This window comes from Parasteatoda tepidariorum, chromosome 11, assembly GCF_982258835.1.
Source record: "Parasteatoda tepidariorum strain Cologne lab strain chromosome 11, Ptep-v5.0, whole genome shotgun sequence".
NCBI lineage: Eukaryota > Metazoa > Arthropoda > Arachnida > Araneae > Theridiidae > Parasteatoda > Parasteatoda tepidariorum.
The window spans coordinates 25,199,149-25,220,739 of record NC_141765.1 but is presented as its reverse complement, the minus strand read 5'-3'; the positions used below and the strand labels follow the sequence as shown (position 1 = coordinate 25,220,739).

General features: G+C 29.4%; 1 protein-coding gene across 1 annotated transcript; it reads left to right on the top strand.

Moving 5' to 3' along the window:
• Positions 1-11,000: 11,000 nt before the first annotated feature.
• Positions 11,001-21,329, top strand: LOC107452631 (putative defense protein 3). The gene is made up of 5 exons (XM_016069170.4): positions 11,001-11,166; positions 11,258-11,454; positions 15,896-16,032; positions 17,606-17,697; positions 21,036-21,329. Coding segments are annotated over exons 1-5 (498 nt in total). The 5' UTR covers positions 11,001-11,164; the 3' UTR covers positions 21,106-21,329.
• Positions 21,330-21,591: the final 262 nt, after the last annotated feature.

The window sequence follows — 21,591 nt, the reverse complement described above, 5'->3', positions numbered from 1 at the left end:
CGTTTTCGAATCCCAGCGATGGCTGGTTAATATGAATTCCGTACCCAGTTAGCACCTACTACAGTGCTGACGTAAAAATTATCCTCAGAGGTAGACGGATCATGGGTTAGAGTCCCCTTGCGGTTAGGCTAACTGTGGGAGGTGTTCGTGATTTTCCTCTCCATGTAACGCAAATGCGTGTTAGTTCCATCAAAAAGTCCTTCACGAATTCAAATTTCTCCCAATACTTGATCCAAGAGTTCTTTTATTTCCTGAATTGGGTATATAAGGCTACGGAATTGAAAATTGTTAGTCGTAAACGTAAAAAAATTGGGTCGGCTGTTCAACGACGATTAAAAAATAAAATAGAGGCCTCTGAGCCGTGATGGCTAAGGGGATCGACCGTTCGCTTTCCAATCAGGTGAACCGGATTCGAATCTCAGCGATGGCTGGTCGATACGTATTCCGCACCCAGCTCGCACCGACCACAGTGCTGACGTAAAAAATTCTCAGCGGACATAAGTTAGAGTCCCCTTACCGTCAATCTAACATGGGAGGTTTCCGTGATTTTCCTCACCACGTAACGCAAATGCAATATGCAACGCAAACGCAACCAGCAAAAAGTCTTCCACGAAGGCAAATTTCTCCCACTACTTGATCTAATACTCTCCCACTACTTGAGTTCCCTTGTCTTCTGGATTATTGGGTTCAAAATTACAAGGCTACGGAGTTAAACATTAGAAGTCGTAACCCCAAAAATTGGATCTGCTGTTCAACGATGGTTATAATATAAAATATAAAATAGAGTCCCTTAATGTTAATTTTGCTCTGCATATTTCGCCTTGTCACTGAAACTACTCGTATTTAAGGGCATCAAAACATTTTCACTCAAAATTATGTTTATTTAAAGACAATACCGTGTAAAAAATAAGTTTTTATAATTGCTCTTATTTTTACTATTTAATAATCCTCGAAAATGTTTGTTGTAAGGCATAGAAATTTTTAATTTCTTTCATACTATGTAATTTTTAATGTCAAAAAATTTGAGCGAAATTTTGTTGATTAAGTTTCTGAGTAATTAAACTTCCAAAAACATTTCTCATGAACTATTCGACAGATTTCATTTAGGTGTTGGATTTCATAATTTAAATTTACATTATTTAAAATAGTATAGAATTCGAATGCTTTATAACCAAAATATTTTCTCAAATATTATGATTTAAATAATATTTGAGAATATTATTTGAAATATATAATATTTTAAACCAAAATATTATAAAAATCTCTTTTGCACGGAATTATCATTGAATACACGAGTTTTATAATTAAGTGCAAAAATTGTTTGTTTTTCTTAAATAATTCCGCAGATATGATAAAATGCGCAAGAAATTAAATTAACTCAAAGGGGCTCAAACTTCCGTCCATTTTTCTATCTTAACTACTGGGGCCATAATTTACAGATTGCGGCAACCCAACACCTATATTATGATGGCCAGCAATCTAAATCCATCGAGAATATGTATTTTTATTCAAAGAAAGTACGTTTTCGGGTCTGATTTCGAATTTTTAAATATCATCTACAAAAATTAATTAGAATATTTAAGGTTAGACATTTGAACTTTGAAGGATTCTATCTTATAAGTGAAAATCTAGCTACTAGTTCTAAAATTATTATGTTGTTCTGTTTTTTATTTTGCGCTAAAAAGATTTGTCCTTCGCTGCCGGCGATAAAAGTAAAAAATCAACAAAAATAAACACCAATATCAAAAGGAATATAATTTTTTGTTTCAAGGTAAATTTTTTTAGCAGTTTTTAAAGCAAACTATTGCTTTTTAAAAAAATGTGATAAAACTGTTTTATTTTTGATAAAATTCTTTTTTTTACGAAATAAAATAGTTACTAATGAGATGTAGTTATACAGAGCTCATAAAATACTATTTTATGAGTATGTTTATTTCCATTTATTTTCGTCTGTTAGTTCTTAATCATTTCAATAAAAGCATTAAAGCATAAAGGAAAAAGAAACACTGCGAAGTATGCATATACCTTATTATTATAAACCATTAATTAATTTCATTATTCATATCATTAAGATAAATGTATATCTTACGTTTCTCAAGGCGACAATGTTACGCTTTATAAACATTGCGTGTTGTAATTTCAAACTTCAGACAGGTGAAAAAAAGTAATGCTGTCTGTGTCCTTCGATTGCTTATTTCAAAACCATAACAGGGTATTTGGTTATTTTAATAACGTTAATTTTAAATTCAGACAATGACATATATTTATATACTTTTTTTACTGTATGATTATTTTCTCCAAAATGTAAAAACTAAGTCATTCTACTTTTAATATAAGTAGACTTCTGTAAGAAAACGATGTTCACAAAGATTTGCAATCATATAAAGTTACAAACAAATTTTAAATCATTCACAGTTTTAAAGGTACTTCTGAGTAGATTCATAACCATTAAATCATTATTTTTCTATTATATCTAGAGTTGTAATGGGTGGAAAAAACCCGGATTATTCCCGGAAAATTGGGTTTTTGGGAAGTAAATTTTTAAAATTGCTGGTTTTAATTCCAAAAGTTTAAATTGATATTCAAATCAATGCTATTTCCAACGGAAGTAGCAGCAGCCGTTGGCAAAAACAACTATGATTAATGAGTTTATAAAATTTTTAACTTTTTGCCTAATTTTTGATTGCTTGCTATTTTTTTTAACATTTATAAAACTATGAATTTTTTTATTGTCATAATTTATATTTTTAGCTGCTATTTTTTTAATATTTTATTGCGAAGTAATTATGTTCAGTAATTTTTCAATAATTTATAAAGTTAAAAATACCAAATTTAATATTTACGTTTAATAAAGGATTTCTTGATTATTTAAAGGAAGGTTTTAGAAAAAAAATTAAAAGCCATTGCAGTTGAAATTGAAGTATGTAAAGTAGCTCAAATGCAAATGCTATCTTTTATTTTATATGGAGCTGTAATATTGCATACTTTAATCTCTTAATTCATATTACAAATAGGCTGGTTTTGTATACTTTCGAAATTCTCAATATTCCCCCAAAATCCGTGTTCTATCCCCAAAGCAACTGTGGGTTTTTTGCCTCATTAATACCATGCTGTCACATATTTTATAAATAGTACATTTGCAAAAAACTATTTATTGTTTGGCTACTTTTATGATAAATCGTAATTGTTTTGTATCGGGTTTTATGCCAACAAGAAATTGTATATGACTTTTACAGTTTATTTAGATATTGAAGAAGAACATATATGATATTGAAAATTTATTTCCATTTTAAAATATCACCTTATATAAATAATTTATTCCAATTTTAAATGTAGCTTTGTATAAAAAATTTTTTTTTCTTTAAGAATATAACCTTGGATACATAACTTATTTCTCAATTTCATTTTAAAATATAATCTGAATTCTAGTAGAACTTTAGATTGTATGTTAAGAAAAAGAAGTATTTTTGAAAAATAACTATTCCAGTAATAAACAGTAAATATAACATACATTATGGTAAAGTATTTGTGAAAATGCCTCCCCCCCAAAATCGATCTATCGATTTTCCTTTCATTTACCAATCGAGATCATTCGACATTTCTAATATATGCAGAAATATTCTTCTAATTAGTCTAATTAATTGCTAATTAGTCTTCTAATTAGTTATCTCGCAAATGAGAACGATAATCTATTATTCATGCAGCCCTCCTTTGATGTCAAAAAAGCTTGTCGGAAATTCTATTTACATATTTATTCATTTCGCTAATACAGATCAACAATAGAAAATGCGCATTTGTTTTCTTTAATTAAAATAGTGACGTTTAATTGAAACAGTTTCTTCAGAATACTAATATGAAAAATGAAAAATCTTAAAAGAAACTTTTATTTCCAAATTCCAATTATTATAATCTAACTTTGTTTTCTAGAAGTAAATAATATTTTGGTTTTCAAATTTCATCAATATTTAAAAACAAATAACAAATTCGAACATTGTTGCTAAAAGGGCCTTTTTGAAATTTGCTGATGCTGAGAAAATGGAGTCTATAGGCACATCTGCTCTTTTTATACCAAGTTTAAAAAAGCATTGACCCATATACCTTGTTGCATTTCAGAGCAGTGACCCTTTTTTCAGTAATATTGGCTCTCCATATTACCAATACACCAATTATGAAATCTAATTCATTAATGTATTAAACTTGGATTTCGGCTCTTTTTAAGAAGACCATGAACAATATTCGTATACATTATTTTCGTGATTATATTCATTATTTTCGTGAACAATAAACGTTAGTATTTATAAACAACATAAATAAAATATTGTAAAGTGGTTCACATTTTTTATTTTATTTCGTTGCATATTTTAGCTAGTTGCTAGCATAGAACTTAATATTTTTTTCTGATCATTATTAAATCAAATGGTCTTCAATTTAAAAAATAATGGTTTGTAAAGAGTTCCTAACGTTTATAAAACTTGCTTCTTTTTAATTTCATTTTTTATTTATTATTTCAAATTCAACAAAAATATCACCTAATATGTTCTACCGCTAGATTATTCATAGTTATTGGAAAAGGAAATAAAAAATTTTGGTAGAAATATGATAGAAGAAAATGTATACATTTTGGAAATTTCTCCTTTTTATCTATAACATTGATTTAAATAGGGTGAATAAAATGAGAAACAAGCTATATTTACTCTCCTATGACAAAAGCTCCCATTTCAGATATTTAATAACGACACTCTAATGCAGAGGTCGCCAAACTGGTCTATATAGACCCCCAGGGGTCTATTTAACAAAAGCGGGGGTCGATCTTAGCCAGGGGGTCGAATGGGGGTCGATCCGAATCGGAAAATCACACATACCTCATTGAGTATGTAAAATTTGTGAGTTTTTTTATAATTGACTTAAAATCAGTTCCTTTAAAAAACATAATTTAATAAACGTATCGGGTGAAACAAGTATTTACGTATCAGCGCGCAGTGGAACGAACTCAGCACAGTTTATAAATCAGATGCATATGTGCGCTTGTCCAAATGTCACGTGTGACGAGCATAGACGTTGCAAACGCAAACGTCACGGGCAGTTTGCAAACTGTAAACAGTGCTGAATATTTGCAGTGTAATTCATAAAACTTTTATAGTTTTGGATAATTAGTTATTGTTTCGATAAAAACCATTCGTTTAGTTTAGATATCAATTTTAATTATCAATGCATGTAAAAAAAGAAGTTAAGCATTTATAATATGGATAAGTATAACCAGCGACAAAAGTATAGCACACTTTGTATTTTTTTACGAAAATTAAAATTGACCAATTTTGAACCCAATATAGCAAACCTTGCAAAAAAACACCAGGCACACCCATCTCATTGATTAAGAAGCAATAAATCTGTAGTTACTTTACTTATTATTTCTACTTATTCATAATTACTTATTATTTAATACATATTAAGGTATTTAAATTTCAACATTAATATATTTTTCATAAAACTATTGTTACACAATGTACTATTACTTTAATAAATGTTTAAAATCATAAAAAACACAGTAGCTAATGAAGTTTTATTTTAATTAACAGAAAATTACTTTTATGGGGGTCGATGGAGACTTCGAAAAATTAGGTAGGGGTCGATGATCAAAAAAGTTTGGCGACCCCTGCTCTAATGGAATCTTTCCTGATTTATCTTTTGAATGAACTGATATAAGTTTATTTACTTTGTATTAATTTATTATTTTGATTAGAACTAATTATTAATTTTTAATATTATAATGAATTAATTATTAATTTATTATTATTATGAAATAATTATTAATTTATTAGTTTATTTATTTAATTTCCATTAATTTATTATTTAGACAAAACCATTACATTTTAAAGATAAAAAAATTTTAAACATACTTCACAAATTTTAATGAATGATTTTGTGCTAACGGTTTTTTATTTTTTTCAAAACTACTTAACAAAGCGTAAGAATACCTCTTTATATCAGCACACAATTTTCTAGTTACTGTCGAAAATGAATCGCCTAACAAAACAAGTGCCCTTAAAAACAGTATCCAATTTTGTTCGGAAATATTGATATAGACGTAGCTTTTAATTTTTTCCCACGCTCATATTAGATCAACAACAGGTGATATTTTATTTTTTATAATTTTATATATGAAATGAACTACTGAAAAAAAAAAGTTCCTTAAGCCTTTGAAGAAGAGAGGTTGATATAGAAATAAATGCCATAGCTGTTTGTTATATATTTGCTATGGATTATGCACTTGAACCAATTTATATATTCGAAACAGTATTTCTCTAAAATAGTTTCACCTATTCATATAATTTAAAACTTCAAAAACTGAAAATTTTATCAAATGATGTGACCAGTTATAACTGTCACCAAACTAAATTACAAATTCATAGAGTGTCAATACGAAGCATAAATTATATAAATTGGGAAGGAGTGCAAAAAAGTAGCCAATTTTTTTTCTTGCAAATTATTATTAAATAATCGAAAGCAAATACAAATGTGTTAATTGCTAATCAATGATATTTGAACTAATTACTCTTTATGAACTGGTTAGGGAACTTCTTTAATTTATTCAATTTTATTAGCATAATTAGTTTGACTCAAATTCAACTCTATCATTGATTTTTTTTACTGTTACATATTAGTTATATTTATTTATTTATTTATTTCACTACCATACATTAACTTCAGTTAAGAATGCTGACAAATATCTCATTAAGTATTCCATTAAAGCATTCGTTTATTAAACTATTGAGTTGTTCAGAAAGTATTATTTTTTTAATGAAAATGAAGGACGATTTTCTTATATTGAATAAATGTTCTTTTGAATTTTACATTGTCCATTCTGGCTCAACACCTTTTGTCCTCTTTCTGGCAATAGCATGATTCCACACTTATAAAGTTTTTTTCTTTGTTGGCTAAAAACTGATCAAGCTTATTTTTGACGTAAATTTTTTACCGATTAAAAAAATTTTGTTGAGACCGGAAATTTTTTTGAGAAAACCCATTTTTTGTCATCAATGCCGATGCGCTTCAAAAATAGATACTTTTCTTGAAGAGCAAATCAAGAAAGCAAATCACAGTCTGAGAAGCAAATCACAGACGTCAAACACGACGGCACAAATTTCTTTCCGTAAGAACATGAGGAACCCATGTAACAAGCTTTCAGATTACACCTTAGGCTTTTCTAATGATCACGAACAGCCGAATTCGATAGATTTAATGTCTAAACGATCTACTCAGTTGTTATTTGCCGGTTTGCATCAATTAATGCCTTTATTGCATCTTTATTAGCATGAACTGGCGTGGTTCCTCATCGTGCATCTTAATCGAAATTTTACAGGATCGAAATTTCGTAAACCAGTTTTAACTCTACCGTACTGCGATTATATCTTCTCAATACACATTTAATAATTTTTTTCTTGCATTTTCATCTTTTCAATCGTAAAAAAATAAAATGTTTCGAAAATGCTGCTTTTCATTTTCTATACTTGAAAGGGCACTAACCAAAAACTACTGCGTAGAGGAATCGAAATTTTTCATAAGCAAGCCTTGCTATATAAGCTGTCAAAAAATATAATGACTATGCTGAAGTGTGAAGTTGGTTGTGAAAAAATATAATTAAGTCCTTTGCTTGGAACAAAAATGAAATTACTTTCCGTACAACCCAATATTTACAAAAAAATAAATACTAACTAAATAAAGCTAAACAGCGTAAATAAAGCACAAAATAATGGCTCGACAACCAACTGCTGTCAGCCTTTGAAAAACAATGTGTATAAACATTGTTTTGCTTCATTCATACGTCAAAGTATATCCTTTCTTCATTTGAGTATTTACGAAAAGGTATCAAACAATAACAATAATTTTTCCTAGTAATATGGTTTTTGACGAAAAGTAACAGTTTTAAGTAACAGTTCAAGAGGGACGGTAAAATTGAAATATAATTTCAGATCTTTTAAACTTTTGAAAAATAAATATGCAATAAATTTATGACATAATTAAAATATGTATAATCACGGATAAATAATTCTCAAATAATTATGGAGCTGTGCTTTATTTTACAACGAATATGGGCTTTAGAATATTTTCGTTTTACTACTATTATAAATTATTTTTTAAAAATTGTATTTTTAATGCTTATCTATACATATACATGCATACATATATATATATTATTATATATATATTATATATATATATATTATTATATATATCATTATATATATTATATATATATATTATTATATATATTATTACATATATATTATATATACATATATATATATATTATATATATATATATATATTATATATATATTATTATTATATATATATTATACAATTTATGAGAGCAGGCCTATTTTAAGATTATGCAAACTAATACCTATTGGACAATCATTTTTTTTCTGGTCAGAAACGTTAATGAATTCATTTTTCTTTTCAATATTTTCTATAGTAATTTAGTTTCAAAGCGAAGTAAAAAATTTCCTGTTATCCGCTTAAATTGTAATTTAAAAAAATAAAAAAACAATAGCTACTCCTTGAAACAAAGAACTGAAATTCTTGTCCTATTTTACTGTTTCTTTAAGAAACATTTAAATATCGACTATTTTAATAAGTATGTTTATAGCCTTGTGTTTTACCAGTCAATGATACTTCCTGTATGCAGACGTATAAGGTCATAGGAAAATGGCTTTGAGGCATATCACGAAACTTACAATAAATGATACTTTCTTTTTTGCAGGAAGCATGCAAAGAATTTGATTTACAAAAAGACCAGCTGTTTGGCCTCTAGATGTTCTAGTTCCTCATATGTTAATATTGAACTCCGGATTGACATAAGCAATTAATTATTCTTCATTTTAATTAATTATATTAAGAACAAAATTTAGGCCACTTCGATAGATGAATTTTATTTTACTTGTTAGATGATTGGATATTATTTTTTAGGAGAAAAATATTAAGTCAAAACTTTTTTTGTTCGTATAAAGCATCTTAAAACTCTTATATCCATTGGAAAAGCTCTCTATATAAATACATCTCTATTAACAGTTTCTTATTCGTTTATTCGTCTCTTATTCGTTCATATTCTTCTCTATTAACAGTTTCTTGAATAGCGAAAGTAATCCTTTGTGAATAAAATTAAATTTCATTCCATTTGTGATTTTTAAACGTTGCGTTTAATGAACACAATTGTGTTGACATCAGTGTTGATTTTATAAAGGGTTCTATTTGGTAGTATTTGATTTGATTTAATATTCTATATGTTCTATATTGATTTGAGTTTTATTGACAAATGATCAGAAGTCGAGCAATGTTAATATCTGTATGGTATATTATCACAGAAAGGGATCAGATTAACATTTTATTATTCTAGTTAGCATTAACGTCAAAAAAACAACTTTAAATTGAATGGGTGTTTCAATTTAAGCTTCTGGGGAGAAATATATTTATGTCGATTTTATGTACAATCGACGACAAATTTTAAATTCGAAATGACTCAGAAAAGCTTTAATAAATAACACTATTTTTTTCTAATTTATAACGATAATATTAACATTGCAATTTAGTACCTTTAAAAATACACTACAAGAATCATGATCCTGTGAGCTTCAAAAATTATAAAACATGCTACACATAAATAAAATAAATAAATGTATAAATAAAATAAGTAGTGTATAAGTAGTTTGATAATATTCTAACTTGATTTCGTTTCGCTTGAAGCACTTTGAAATAAGTTATTTGAATTCAAAGAACGTGCCAATGTCACAAGATAAAGAAATCCTATTTTTTTTCTCCTTTTTTTAAATTATCGTCTGCCAGATTTTCCAGATAGGAAAAATAATAAATTTTTAGCAAGCGGATTTGTGTGAATGTTTGTATCTTCTTGACTATTTTTTTATATCTAACTACATGTATTTTTTATTCAATACAGCAAATAAAAAAAATTATATTAAATAATAGAAAATATATTAAAAATATATTAAAACAATAATAATAATAATAAAAACACTGAATAACTTATGACCTAATGGTCGGAAGTACACGCAGTGAAAAAAAGGTGCACTTTTCATGTTTCAAGGAGAAATTTCTTAAATACTTTATAATTTGCTTATAATCAATGATTTTGGTATATCAAGTAAATAAAAGAAAGAAAAGAAAGACTAAAGAATGTAAGGAAAGCGATGAACCATTGAATACATGAATTAATGATTTTGATTTTATTTAAAAAGGGATTGAAGCAAACGAAATAAACGAAATAATTATGGTAGTTGATATTATTACTTATGCCACGTGCCAATATCAGCAAGTCTGCTCGAAATCAAGTGAATTTTTAAGGCAGAGGGTGCGTTCCTTGTTTTTAAGTGGTACCATCTATGACTAAGAATAAGACTTCAGTCACCCACACGTCACAGCTCGTTTTATAGAGAGGACCTATTCATGTATCATTCATTCATCCACAGATCGCAATTTTGACCTGAACCTGAGAACTATCCATCTCCAATTCAGTACCCTCAGAGGTATTGATTTTTTAGGGGAACTTTGTGACCCCGACAGATTTAACGGCACCAGTCACCTTTTAATACACGGGGATTCCTCGGCTGGCGGGATTCGAAATCACGAGCTCACGAACATCACGAGCTCACGAACATGAGCCCAACGTCCTACCAACCAGCCTATCCCGGCCCCCTTTAATGGTAGTAAGGTAAAAAAATTATACATTTGTATTAAAAGTTATGGATTGTAGTGAAAAGTACTACTTATCAGTTCGAAAGTGACTCAGAATTCAATTTTAATTTTTGAAAAGGATGTAGAGGGTATTCATGAAGTTTCTAATATATTCTTAAGTGTTCACATGATGTTCACATGAACTTGTGGAAATTACTAAAAGATTTGAAATATATATTTCATTTTATGATATCATGGATATTGAACATCCGCAAGGAAATTCACTTGACAAGGAAATGTATGAAAACATCTAACCGGATGCACGAACTCCGTTGTACCTTGTAGAAGATTCTATTTAAATACGAAATATTTTTTTTTTTTAGAAAAAGAGAGAGAAGGAATACTAGATACTTATCATTTTAAATTAGGAAGTCTGAATTATAATATACGTAAAACAACAAGCTTCTTCCTAACGATGTATTTTGCATTCCATATTTTATAACCATGATTATACTAAAAACTTTTTCATGATATTATAAAAATAACTGAAATCTATTTTCTATTTCAGGTCAACTTATTGTTTACACATTTTGTTGGTAGGTTGTGCTTTATATGCAATATCAAAAGCGTATCCAACAGGAGCACCGCAAGAAACTTGCAAAATATTCACTGCCAGCCACACAGGTCATACAGCTCAAAATAGTCAATCAACATATACTATAACAGCTAGCCCATCAACTGTGGCTTCTGGAGGAACTATCACAGGTATAAATATTTTAATATTAAATGATACCACCATAAATTAAAAATAAAGAATTAAATTTTTTTATTGATACTCTTTGCTGAGTTACAAAATTTTATTAAGAAGTTAACATTAACTTAACTTAAAAATTGAGTTCATCATCAGGAACAGCATTTTGAAACATCAAAAAAGAGTTGCTCGTCATCAATAAATGCCACGTGTAAATGCAATATTATGAAAAAGCTTTTTTGCCTCAGTAAAAATAATTTGATTAATTTTTATTTGTTCTTATAATAAATAATATGTTTAGGTAGATTCATAGATTATATTTCGGTACAGTTGTGTTCCTTTAATCTATGATTTAGTTCCTTTTATATGATTCATTCGTTCCTTTCATATGATTTATTACAAGATTTAGTCGTCTTTTGAGTTAAGACTTAAAATTGTAACGAGCGTAAAAGGTTTTGTGTTAGACAAGCTTCAAGCCGTTTTATTTTACTCGTCTTTATTTTATTTTAGTTAAGGAAAGAAAAATCATTACCTTTTCAATAATAAGAGGAATAAAAGCTAAGTTGAAATAGAATTAAAATTGGAGAAAAAAACATGCGCGAAAAATAATTTCGAATATTGATAAATTTTTTTAAAAAGTTTAATAAATCAAGTCAATAAAAATTAAAAGTGATAATAAAATGATAATAACATTATAAATACACAAATAATAAAATGTTCAATAATTAATCATTACTGGGTAATTAAGTCATTTGAGGATGTATTAATTATCAATTCCTAATGTATTATCAACTGTATTTAATTTTTTTTTTCGAATTGATACTCAATTTTTCTTTGGCATATTGCAATTTTTATTACCACAAAGAGGGGTAATTTTATAATCTTGAAACTCGTAATCTATTTTATGACATCTTGACAAGTTTCAGAACAAAACGATAAATATAACAATCTTCTCTGAATTAAGGAAACAATTTTCTCGGCTATTATTTAGTTCAAGTATTTGTCAGGGTGCCGAAAATCATAATTTAAAAAATAGCGAAGTTGCTTCAGTGCACAAAAAACGTTCCGGCTTACACTGATTCTCTTATATCTATGAGTGAGAAAATCTTAAAACTTGAGACCTCCATTTCCTATAAACATAAACTTCTTTTGCGTTTTTAACAAAAATCGAAGTGATTAACGATGTGTAGAAAACAATTATAATTTCATCGCAATTGGCCTTTTTTAATTTTAGATCATATTGCACAATAATATCGTTCAAATTTACTGCAGCTTTAATATGGGCTATATGTTCAACTGAATCATAGTATTTCTCAAGTTTTATAGTCCGATATTATAGTTCAACTTGAACGGAAACATGGCTTAAAATTAATTTATTAAAGTTACAAAAAATTTTCATCGTATTAAGGTTTAGATAATCAAGATTATGGTTCAAAGTTGAACTGAGCTTTGTTACGGTTTCATCATCGTACGGATGTTTCAACATCCCGTTGTGGGCCAGGAGGGTCATGAAAGTCAAGGCTTCGCAATTTTGTGATCATGATGGTGATGGCAATGTGGTCAGGATTGCGCTCTGCCCGCCTTTGCTTCCCAGACAAACTAGTACCCATTGATCTGAAGATGGGTAGGTCTCAATCAGGGTCATCGGGAACAAAACCAAGAATTTTTACTTCAGAATTTTTGAAAAATCAAGAAAAAATTCAATCGATTTCAAAAAATCAACCCATTCTACTTGATGGTATTTTTAAAAATAAAATAATTTATTAAACTTCTTAAAATCCCTGAAATGTAATAATCAAAGCATAAAAGGTTTTCTTTCCCTTAAAAATATTTTTCTATTTTCTTAACTTTAAATTCAATTGTCCCTTACGCTCTTGCATGCTTTTCCCATGTCACGGGAAAAATAATAGCAGTAAAATTATCTATATAATTTTTTGCAGCCATGTACTTCTAAAACTGAAGGTCAAAACAAAAGAAAAAAAACGGAAGGTCTTTTTTTCAAATTTACTTCGGAGTTCGGAGTTATTAAATTTTAAAATTTTGCAATTTTTTTATACAAACCCTAAAGGTTAATAAAAAAATACATATTTTTTCCCGTCATTTGGGCAGAATTATCACCATACTCTTTCCTTTTATTATAAAAAATGATTATTGCAATTAGGGGATTCGATGTTAGTATAGACTAACATCGAGAATTTTTCGAATGCGCATCTGTTTCTAAGATAACGGTAACGTTCCCCCTAGTCTCAATGATGACACATGTGTGTGCCGTTAGATTATCCTTTCTTTCTTTCTTTTATTCATTTTCATAGAACTATGTTTAATTTCAATCTTTACGATTTCAATTTTTAAACATGCATATGTTATTTGAAATTTTCCAAGTTGAATTTGATAATCTTTGAATCGATAAAATTAAGAGAGTAAATTTAACTTTTACACTTTTTCGATCTGAGTTACCATTTTGGCATTTCAATTTGAAATTTTATTTCTTATTTTGCACTAATGAAGTTTTAATTTCATTTTCTTTCAGGTTGTATTCAATAATTTAAACCTAATTAATGTCTAAGAAAAATTAAAGGAATAAATAAATGAAAAACAAATCCAAGTAACGTTTTTTTTTCTTCTGAACATATGCACGTAATTAGAATTTTATTTAAAACTTTTTACCATTTGTATGTTTTTTTAGTTTTAAGACCAATGAAATGCGCGAGTGACGTGATCTGAAAAAAAAAGAGAAAAAAAAATCTCGCAAACAGTACGAGAGTTAACGATATAACGAGCTGGAGGCGTAACCTTTAATGTAGTTTAATTAAGACAACATTAGTTTTTGGCTTATTTTATGCGAAAGTAAAAGGATTTTTTTTTTTTTGCTGCATAATTTAGTTTAGTGAAAACTATTAGCTTCAGAGCTCATACTTTTTTCAGCCTCATACTCGTTACCACGTTGTACATTGTTCAACTTTTTAATTTGTTTTGGTTGTTGTTGTTGTTCAGTTACGTCGCGCTAGAGCTGCACAATGGGTTATTGGCGACGGTCTGGGAAACATCCCTGAGGATGATCCGAAGACATGCCATCACAATTTAGATCCTCTGCAAAGGGGATGGCACCCCCGCTTCGGTAGCCCGATGACCTGCGCGCAAAGTCGAGCACTTTACGGTAGAACAGTTTAACGTGGACCAATACCGCACACCCTCGGTCCCTACGCAGGCTGATCCAAGTGGTCACCCACCCGAACACTGGCCGTAGCCAGTAATGCTTGACTTCGGTGATCTGCTGGGAACCGTGTCTTAACGATCAGTCCACTGCGGGACTAATTTGTTTTGGAACAATTGAATTGTAAAGTGGCGTTTTTATGCGTAAGCAGTTTTCAGCGATTGCCGAGTGATATCGAGCAGGGATTGAAACCTCTAATATAATTAATATATGGCTTAAAAGATATTTGAAATCCGTAGAAAAGCAAAACAGAAACCGATTAATCTGGAAATAAAAAAAATAAAAATAATAAATGGAAATAGATTGGTCATGTTATACGTAAACCTGAAAAATTTAAAGCAAAGGAAGTCTTTGATAGGAACCCTCATGGCAATAGAAAAAGAGGAAGACCTAAAAATACTTGGTGCAGAACGGTTGTAAACGCATTGAAAACAATAGGAAAGACATGGAAAGAGGCAAAATATCTGGCCACAAATAGAGTGAGATGGAAAGCTATAATAGAAGTCCTATGCTCCGATTTGGAGCAGAAAGGAATATGTGTATGTAAGTTAAAAGATATTTAAGCATAAAAGCTAAAGCATCAAACATAGCCTAGATGGAAAAGGCAAGGGAAGCGATTTGAAATAAACTGCGTAGGCAGTTGGTGAACGATATCGAGCAGAGTGTGGTGACCTCCTATTTATAGTAGAATGTATGAATATTTAATATAAATTTTTTTAAAGAAGTTAATTATGTCAAATAGCATTTTTTGGAAATTATATTAAAAATGATAAAATAAAATATGATGTTTATGAAACATATTTTCATTCTTTATTTATTGAACATTGTACAATTATATTTGCATTAGTTTATATATTTATATTTTCATTACATAATATGTATTTTCATTAGCATAAAATCAATTTTTATGATTTAATTTTAAATGAAAATATACTAATTTTAACAATGCATGTAAAAGTCATCAGTGGTGGAGGCTCCGGGGAAATAGTTTGTAAAAACGAGTGCAGCGAAGTCAAATTACGAAACGAGCTAAAAAGAACTACATAAAATATGCAGATTTAAGAATTAGCAAGAAACAATAAGCAGGAGGCCGAGCTCTTTGGTAAATAACATAATTGTATTTGAATAGTGGTACATTCCATTCTTTTATGTAACGTAATAAAAATCATTAATGATAAAAATTGACCCACTTGTAACTTATGAGGGACTATTGTTGAAATAATGTTTTCGTGTGCTTTTAGTTACCCTTCAAGGTAATGGTGAACCATTTAAAGGCTTCTTTATCCAAGGACAAGACAAAAATTCCAAGAAACCAGTTGGAAAATTCCTAAAACAGTCTGAAGCTCAAACCAGAGATTGCTCCGGAACAGGATCACAAGTAAGGAAAAAATAAAATTCCATATCATTTTTAATTTATAATTTTGTGTTATAAGCTATTTTTCCAACAAAAAAAAGAGGGAATATCATCAGTTTAGTGTAGATAAAAAAATTTATTAAATAAGGGAAAAATTTATTCTTCTTGTTTTTAGTGGGCTTTCGTATCTAAGTATATTACACTATTAAAAGTGCTGATACAAATAGTGTTATTGACACTTCTCTATTAATGAGCAACAGAATTTTTTAAAAAAGTAACGCTTATGGCTCTATTTAACACACACACACACATAAATATAATAATTTTTCGGTTGACTTATTCCAAAATTATAAGTTGTTGCTTCTAATGCCAATACCAACAAGCCTGCTTGGTGAAATCAACGAATTTAAAGCAGAGGGTAAGTTTCTTGTTATTCAGTGACGCCTTCTATAAACAAGAATACGACTATCATCCATACACACGTCACAGCCCGTTTATAGGGTGGACCCAATCATACATCCACAGATCATAATTTTGACACGAACCAGGGAACGATGAATCTCAAATTCAGTAACCCCAGAGGTATGATTTGTTATGCGAACATGGAGGGGTTTGTGATCCAAAAGATTTAACTTGCACCAGCTACCGTTTGTTACACGGTGACAACTCATGTCTTCAGGCAGAACTCACGACCTTTTGGACATGAGCTCAACGCCCTACCAAGCAGGCTATCCCGGCCAGTTATAAGTTGTTCATTCAAACACATGGATAACACGGGATTTTTTTTTTTCATTTTGTGATGTAGTTAACTGTTAACCGACATTATAAAGCTATCCATAAAAAAAATCTTTGCCTAAATCTTATTCAATATCAAAGGTATTTTTTCGCATCTTGATAGGGTGCAAAGAGATTTTTGCGTCAAACGGAAGCAGACAGAAATTACTAAGACCGATCGAATCTTGTTCTTGGCTACAATAATTGAGGGAATGAATAATGATTGATGAGTAAAAGGCGCTGCCCATTGCGCGATGTCTATTGTTCCTTGCAAGGAAATCCTAATATCATAATTATCGATAAAATGAGTTATGGAAACTTTTTGTAAAACTGCATGTATCGTTTCGTTGCTTGATAATTTTATCAAAATAAACAAAAAAAAAAAAAAAAAAAAAACGGAAGTATTTCTTACTCATTTTAAATTGCGGAATTTTGTAATTTTCCTTTTCGCCTAAAATAAGTAAATAAATAAATAAAGAGTGTATTAGCATATTCTTTTTACCATACCTATTGGGTGCTTCTGTGCCCCGAAAATAGATTAACCTCTTTCACGTCACGCCTATTCACTCGACCACAAGATCGTTTACAATTTGAGTTACATTCACATACACACAGAGGAAAGAACGTCGTTTCCTCTGATACAGAATTCAAATCCTACCCCTCATTACCTCATTGTACAAACATTTTATGCCTCGGACTTTTAATCTAAATCAAAAGCTTTCTAAAACCAGAATGCAAAATGTTATTTTTAATTTAAAAATCAATTATTTCATGACATATTAACTGAAATTTTTTAAAATTGTATAATTTTTCTTTCATTTAGGATGCTGCAACACACGTAAACGCTAATAATAAGAGCAAAATTCTTCTTCAATGGCAAGCTCCATCAGATTACAAAGGAACTGTGGTGTTTAGGTAAATGATTTCTTTTTCGAAGAAGAAAAATGCTTTTAATAAGTATTATTCTTCCATTCTTTTTAATTAGTAGGCAAAGTAAATAATATACTCTGAGGTGAAAGTGAAGAGGGCAATTTATGGGTTCTTTTCTACTCAGAATAATCTTTTAATCTGCCTCACAATTTGCAAGAGATCAAAATTCAATGTAGTGTATGTTCAGCTCACAGGACAAAATATTGATAATTTAAAATTCCGTGGAACTCCCCCTCCTGATTAATACATAATCAAATGGATTGGGTTAGGAAGTGAGTTCACTGCATTTTGTAGCTACATTCAGTATATGCCACTCGCTACGGATTCCATCACATAAATTCAATTAAAAATTCGAGAGTTCTACTTTCGGCATTTTACCTGTTATTCCATTATGCCCCGTATATTTTTATATGGCTCAAACAACACCTCCTAGAAGAGAGAAGACCTCTGCACGATTTATTATAAATGAGTTTTCTAATCATTTAGTAGTCCAAACGTAGTGACATTTTTCTTATATCCACTCACTGCGCAGTTTATGTTCGTTACGTTTGACCACTGAATTGATCCTTGCTGAAGCCCTCTTCTAGGAAGTGTTAATTGGAGCCATATAATTTTGCTGGTCAATCGAAATGTAATAAGGTGAATAAGTGTTCATAAAATCAGTCACATATTTTTCTAACCCGATGAATTTAGCTATTATCATCTTGAGAAATAGTGGTATAAGTTGCACGTATCATACATGTAGATGGTTTTTCTTCTTTTTTTTTTCTAATGGCAGGCACTAAACTCTCGTTCCTTGCCTTGGAAGTGTAGCTCATTTAACGTTTACCGGGTGGGCACGTGTGACCCTTAGTCACTGAGTCGAGCTATATTACCCATGCCACACTTTTACGGAGAAACCCTTCATAGAGTGAGCCACATTCACCCAAAAGAAGAGAACACATAGGGAAAAAAAAAGCATCCTTGCCCTGAGCGGGATTCGAAGTCGATATTAAGTAGAGTTATTAAAACAATATCATTCTCACTTTTACTTTCACATTCCAATCCCAATTTTTATATCTATTATTTTTTACGCTTAGTAATTGAGGAAATCGTTAAAAAAAAGCCTAATATGGGAATTTTATAATCGAAATTAGAGGGAGCTTTAAGTTGGTATTTTAGGCTAGTTTTGATTGTATACAAGCTCGACCAGGCATATAAGAGTAAAAGGTTCAATGCGTAAACTTAAAAAAAAAAAAAAAAAAAAAAAAAAAAAAAAAAAAACGGATCACTCAGAATGACTTTTGATCGAACAATCGGATCTTCGCGTTCTAGGACACAATATCATTGGTTTGAAGGGGTGACCTCAAATATGCTAATTAATTAGTGGAGATAATATTTTAAGTTACGAAATTTTTCACAAAAAAGCCTATTCTATGAATAAACATAACTTTTTTTCGAAGAATTCAGATTTTTGACCCCCGAAATGTAGGAGTTAGCCGCAATCTGGGAAATACGGTCCCCTAAGTTTGATCAGGAGAGCAGTCCAAAATTTGGACCCCTTGATTAATTTTATTTTTTGCGTATTTCGCCATATCTCAAGAACTTTTTAGATTAATTGAAATATTTTTGCACACAACTATGAAATTTGTTTATTCAAATAGAATTCCACAGAAATATAACTTTTAGAAAATATTTATTCTTTTTTATTATTTTGTTTAATAATGGGTGAAAAATTTTGTGTTGTAAGGAATGCAATTTTTATATAATTTTTAAAGATGTAATTTTACATGGCAAAATACAAAATTTGAACAGAATTGGTCGAATGGTTCTTGAGAAACAAATTTTAACTGTACGGCATTTTGCCATACTGTATTTTGCCATGTAAAATTGCATCCTTTAAAATGACCTTACCATTCGAAATTGTTTCGACCATTATTAACTAATATGATAAAAAATAATAAACATTTGCTGAAATTTATATTTTTCATGATATTATCGTTAGATAAACACATTTCATAGTTGTGAGCAAAAACTTTTCAGTTCGATTAAAAAGTTCTCGACATATGGTGAAATGCGCAAAAAATAAAATTAAAATTAAGGGGTCCAAACTTTGAACTGCTCTCTTGACCGAACTATGTGAACCATATTTCTCAAATGGTGACTACCCCTATAGCTTGGGAGTCAGAAATTCGAATCCGTCGAAGAAAAAAAGATATGTTTATTCGGAGAAAGCATGTTTTTGTGTCTGATTTCGTAACTTAAAATATCGTCTGCATTTATTAATTTGCATATTTGAGCTCCCCCCCTTCTCGAGCCATTAAGATTGAGTCCTAGAGCATGAAAATCCGATCATCGGATCAAAAGTTATTCTAGGTGGTCCATTTTTTTTATTTTGCGCACTGTACATGTCCTATCTGAATTTTTACCTGCCCGGACATGTCTGGCAGTATAACACTCGAACCCTGTAATGTACACTAACAAATTTATGAACTCTTCACACTGAAAATTTGCAGTAAAATTCTATTGTAATAGGACTGAAACATGTCTCCTACAATTTATTTCAAAACGTATACTTACAATAAGTTGTAATTAAATTAATTGATTTTTTCCCCTCTTAAATTGATGTTTGCAGCATGTGCCATCATTATTTGTGAAAATTTTATTTTTCATAAATTTTGCATTAAAACTTCTCATTTCTCCTAGTTGTTCCCATACATTTTCAAAAAGCTATTTTAAAATCTAAATTGAATTTATAAAGAAAATAATAACAAGAATATGTGTTTTTACAAATCATCAAGTGTTACGAAGATATTGATTTAAGCGATAGTCAGAATTAACTAATTGGTTTCCGATTTAGATGAAAATTAATTTATTTTCTAAATAGTTAACTTTTTTACTCAGTTCTGATATTTTCTACGTTTTCCATGGAAAGTGGTAATTATTTAAAACAATTAATTCTTTATTAGTATAAAATTATTGAATCACACAGTATTTCTAAATAAAACGTGAAGACAGTGAAAATGTAATTAAAATTGAATATCTATCATTTACAATAAAAAATTTATATTAAGATATCAAATAAAAAGTATTTCATGATATAATTTACAGTATTAGTTTATAAATATTCAGTTCAAGAAAAATAAAATGTTCTTTATCTCATATTCAAAAGTTTAAGAATAAATGATCCGAAAGAATAAATGTTTCTAGAATTTAATTCACAAGTGAAAACTTCAAAAGTTTTAACAAGAATAATTGTTTTGATAGGTAGTTACATATATCCCCTTAATATATTGTTATTACTTTAGATTTTTTCATTTAGATCCGTTGTTTTTTACTTTCAGATCCGTTGTTGTGAAAACTTACGAACTCTTCTGGAACAACGTCTATAGCAGCCCTATAACAGTGGCTTAAGCTTAAAATTTCTGTAACAGGTGGCTGGAAAAAGCTGTTTCCAAAAGAAACTAAAGGCAGAAATCACAAATGTAATATGATATATATAACAACTTCAAAGTTCAGAAACAATTACATTCTTATAAATCAATTGGTTTAAATTTATTGGAAGCTTTGTAAGCAATGTTCCGTTCTTCCGTGTCAAATTTACAACAGAAATAAAAATTTTATATTTTTGTAAAAAATTACTGTCAATCTTTCAATTTCTTTACACACACTTGAATACATCATATATATATATATATATATATATATATATATATATATATATATATATATATATATATATATATATATATATATATTATATAGCAGATCTAGAAAAGTCCTCGACGGTCAAAAATTCCCCGCGGACATCAAATTTCTCGAATCCGACGTCCGCGCAGACGGCCATTTTCCCGTTAATGTTCGTGATACATTTTCAATTTTTGTTATCTTATAAGAGTC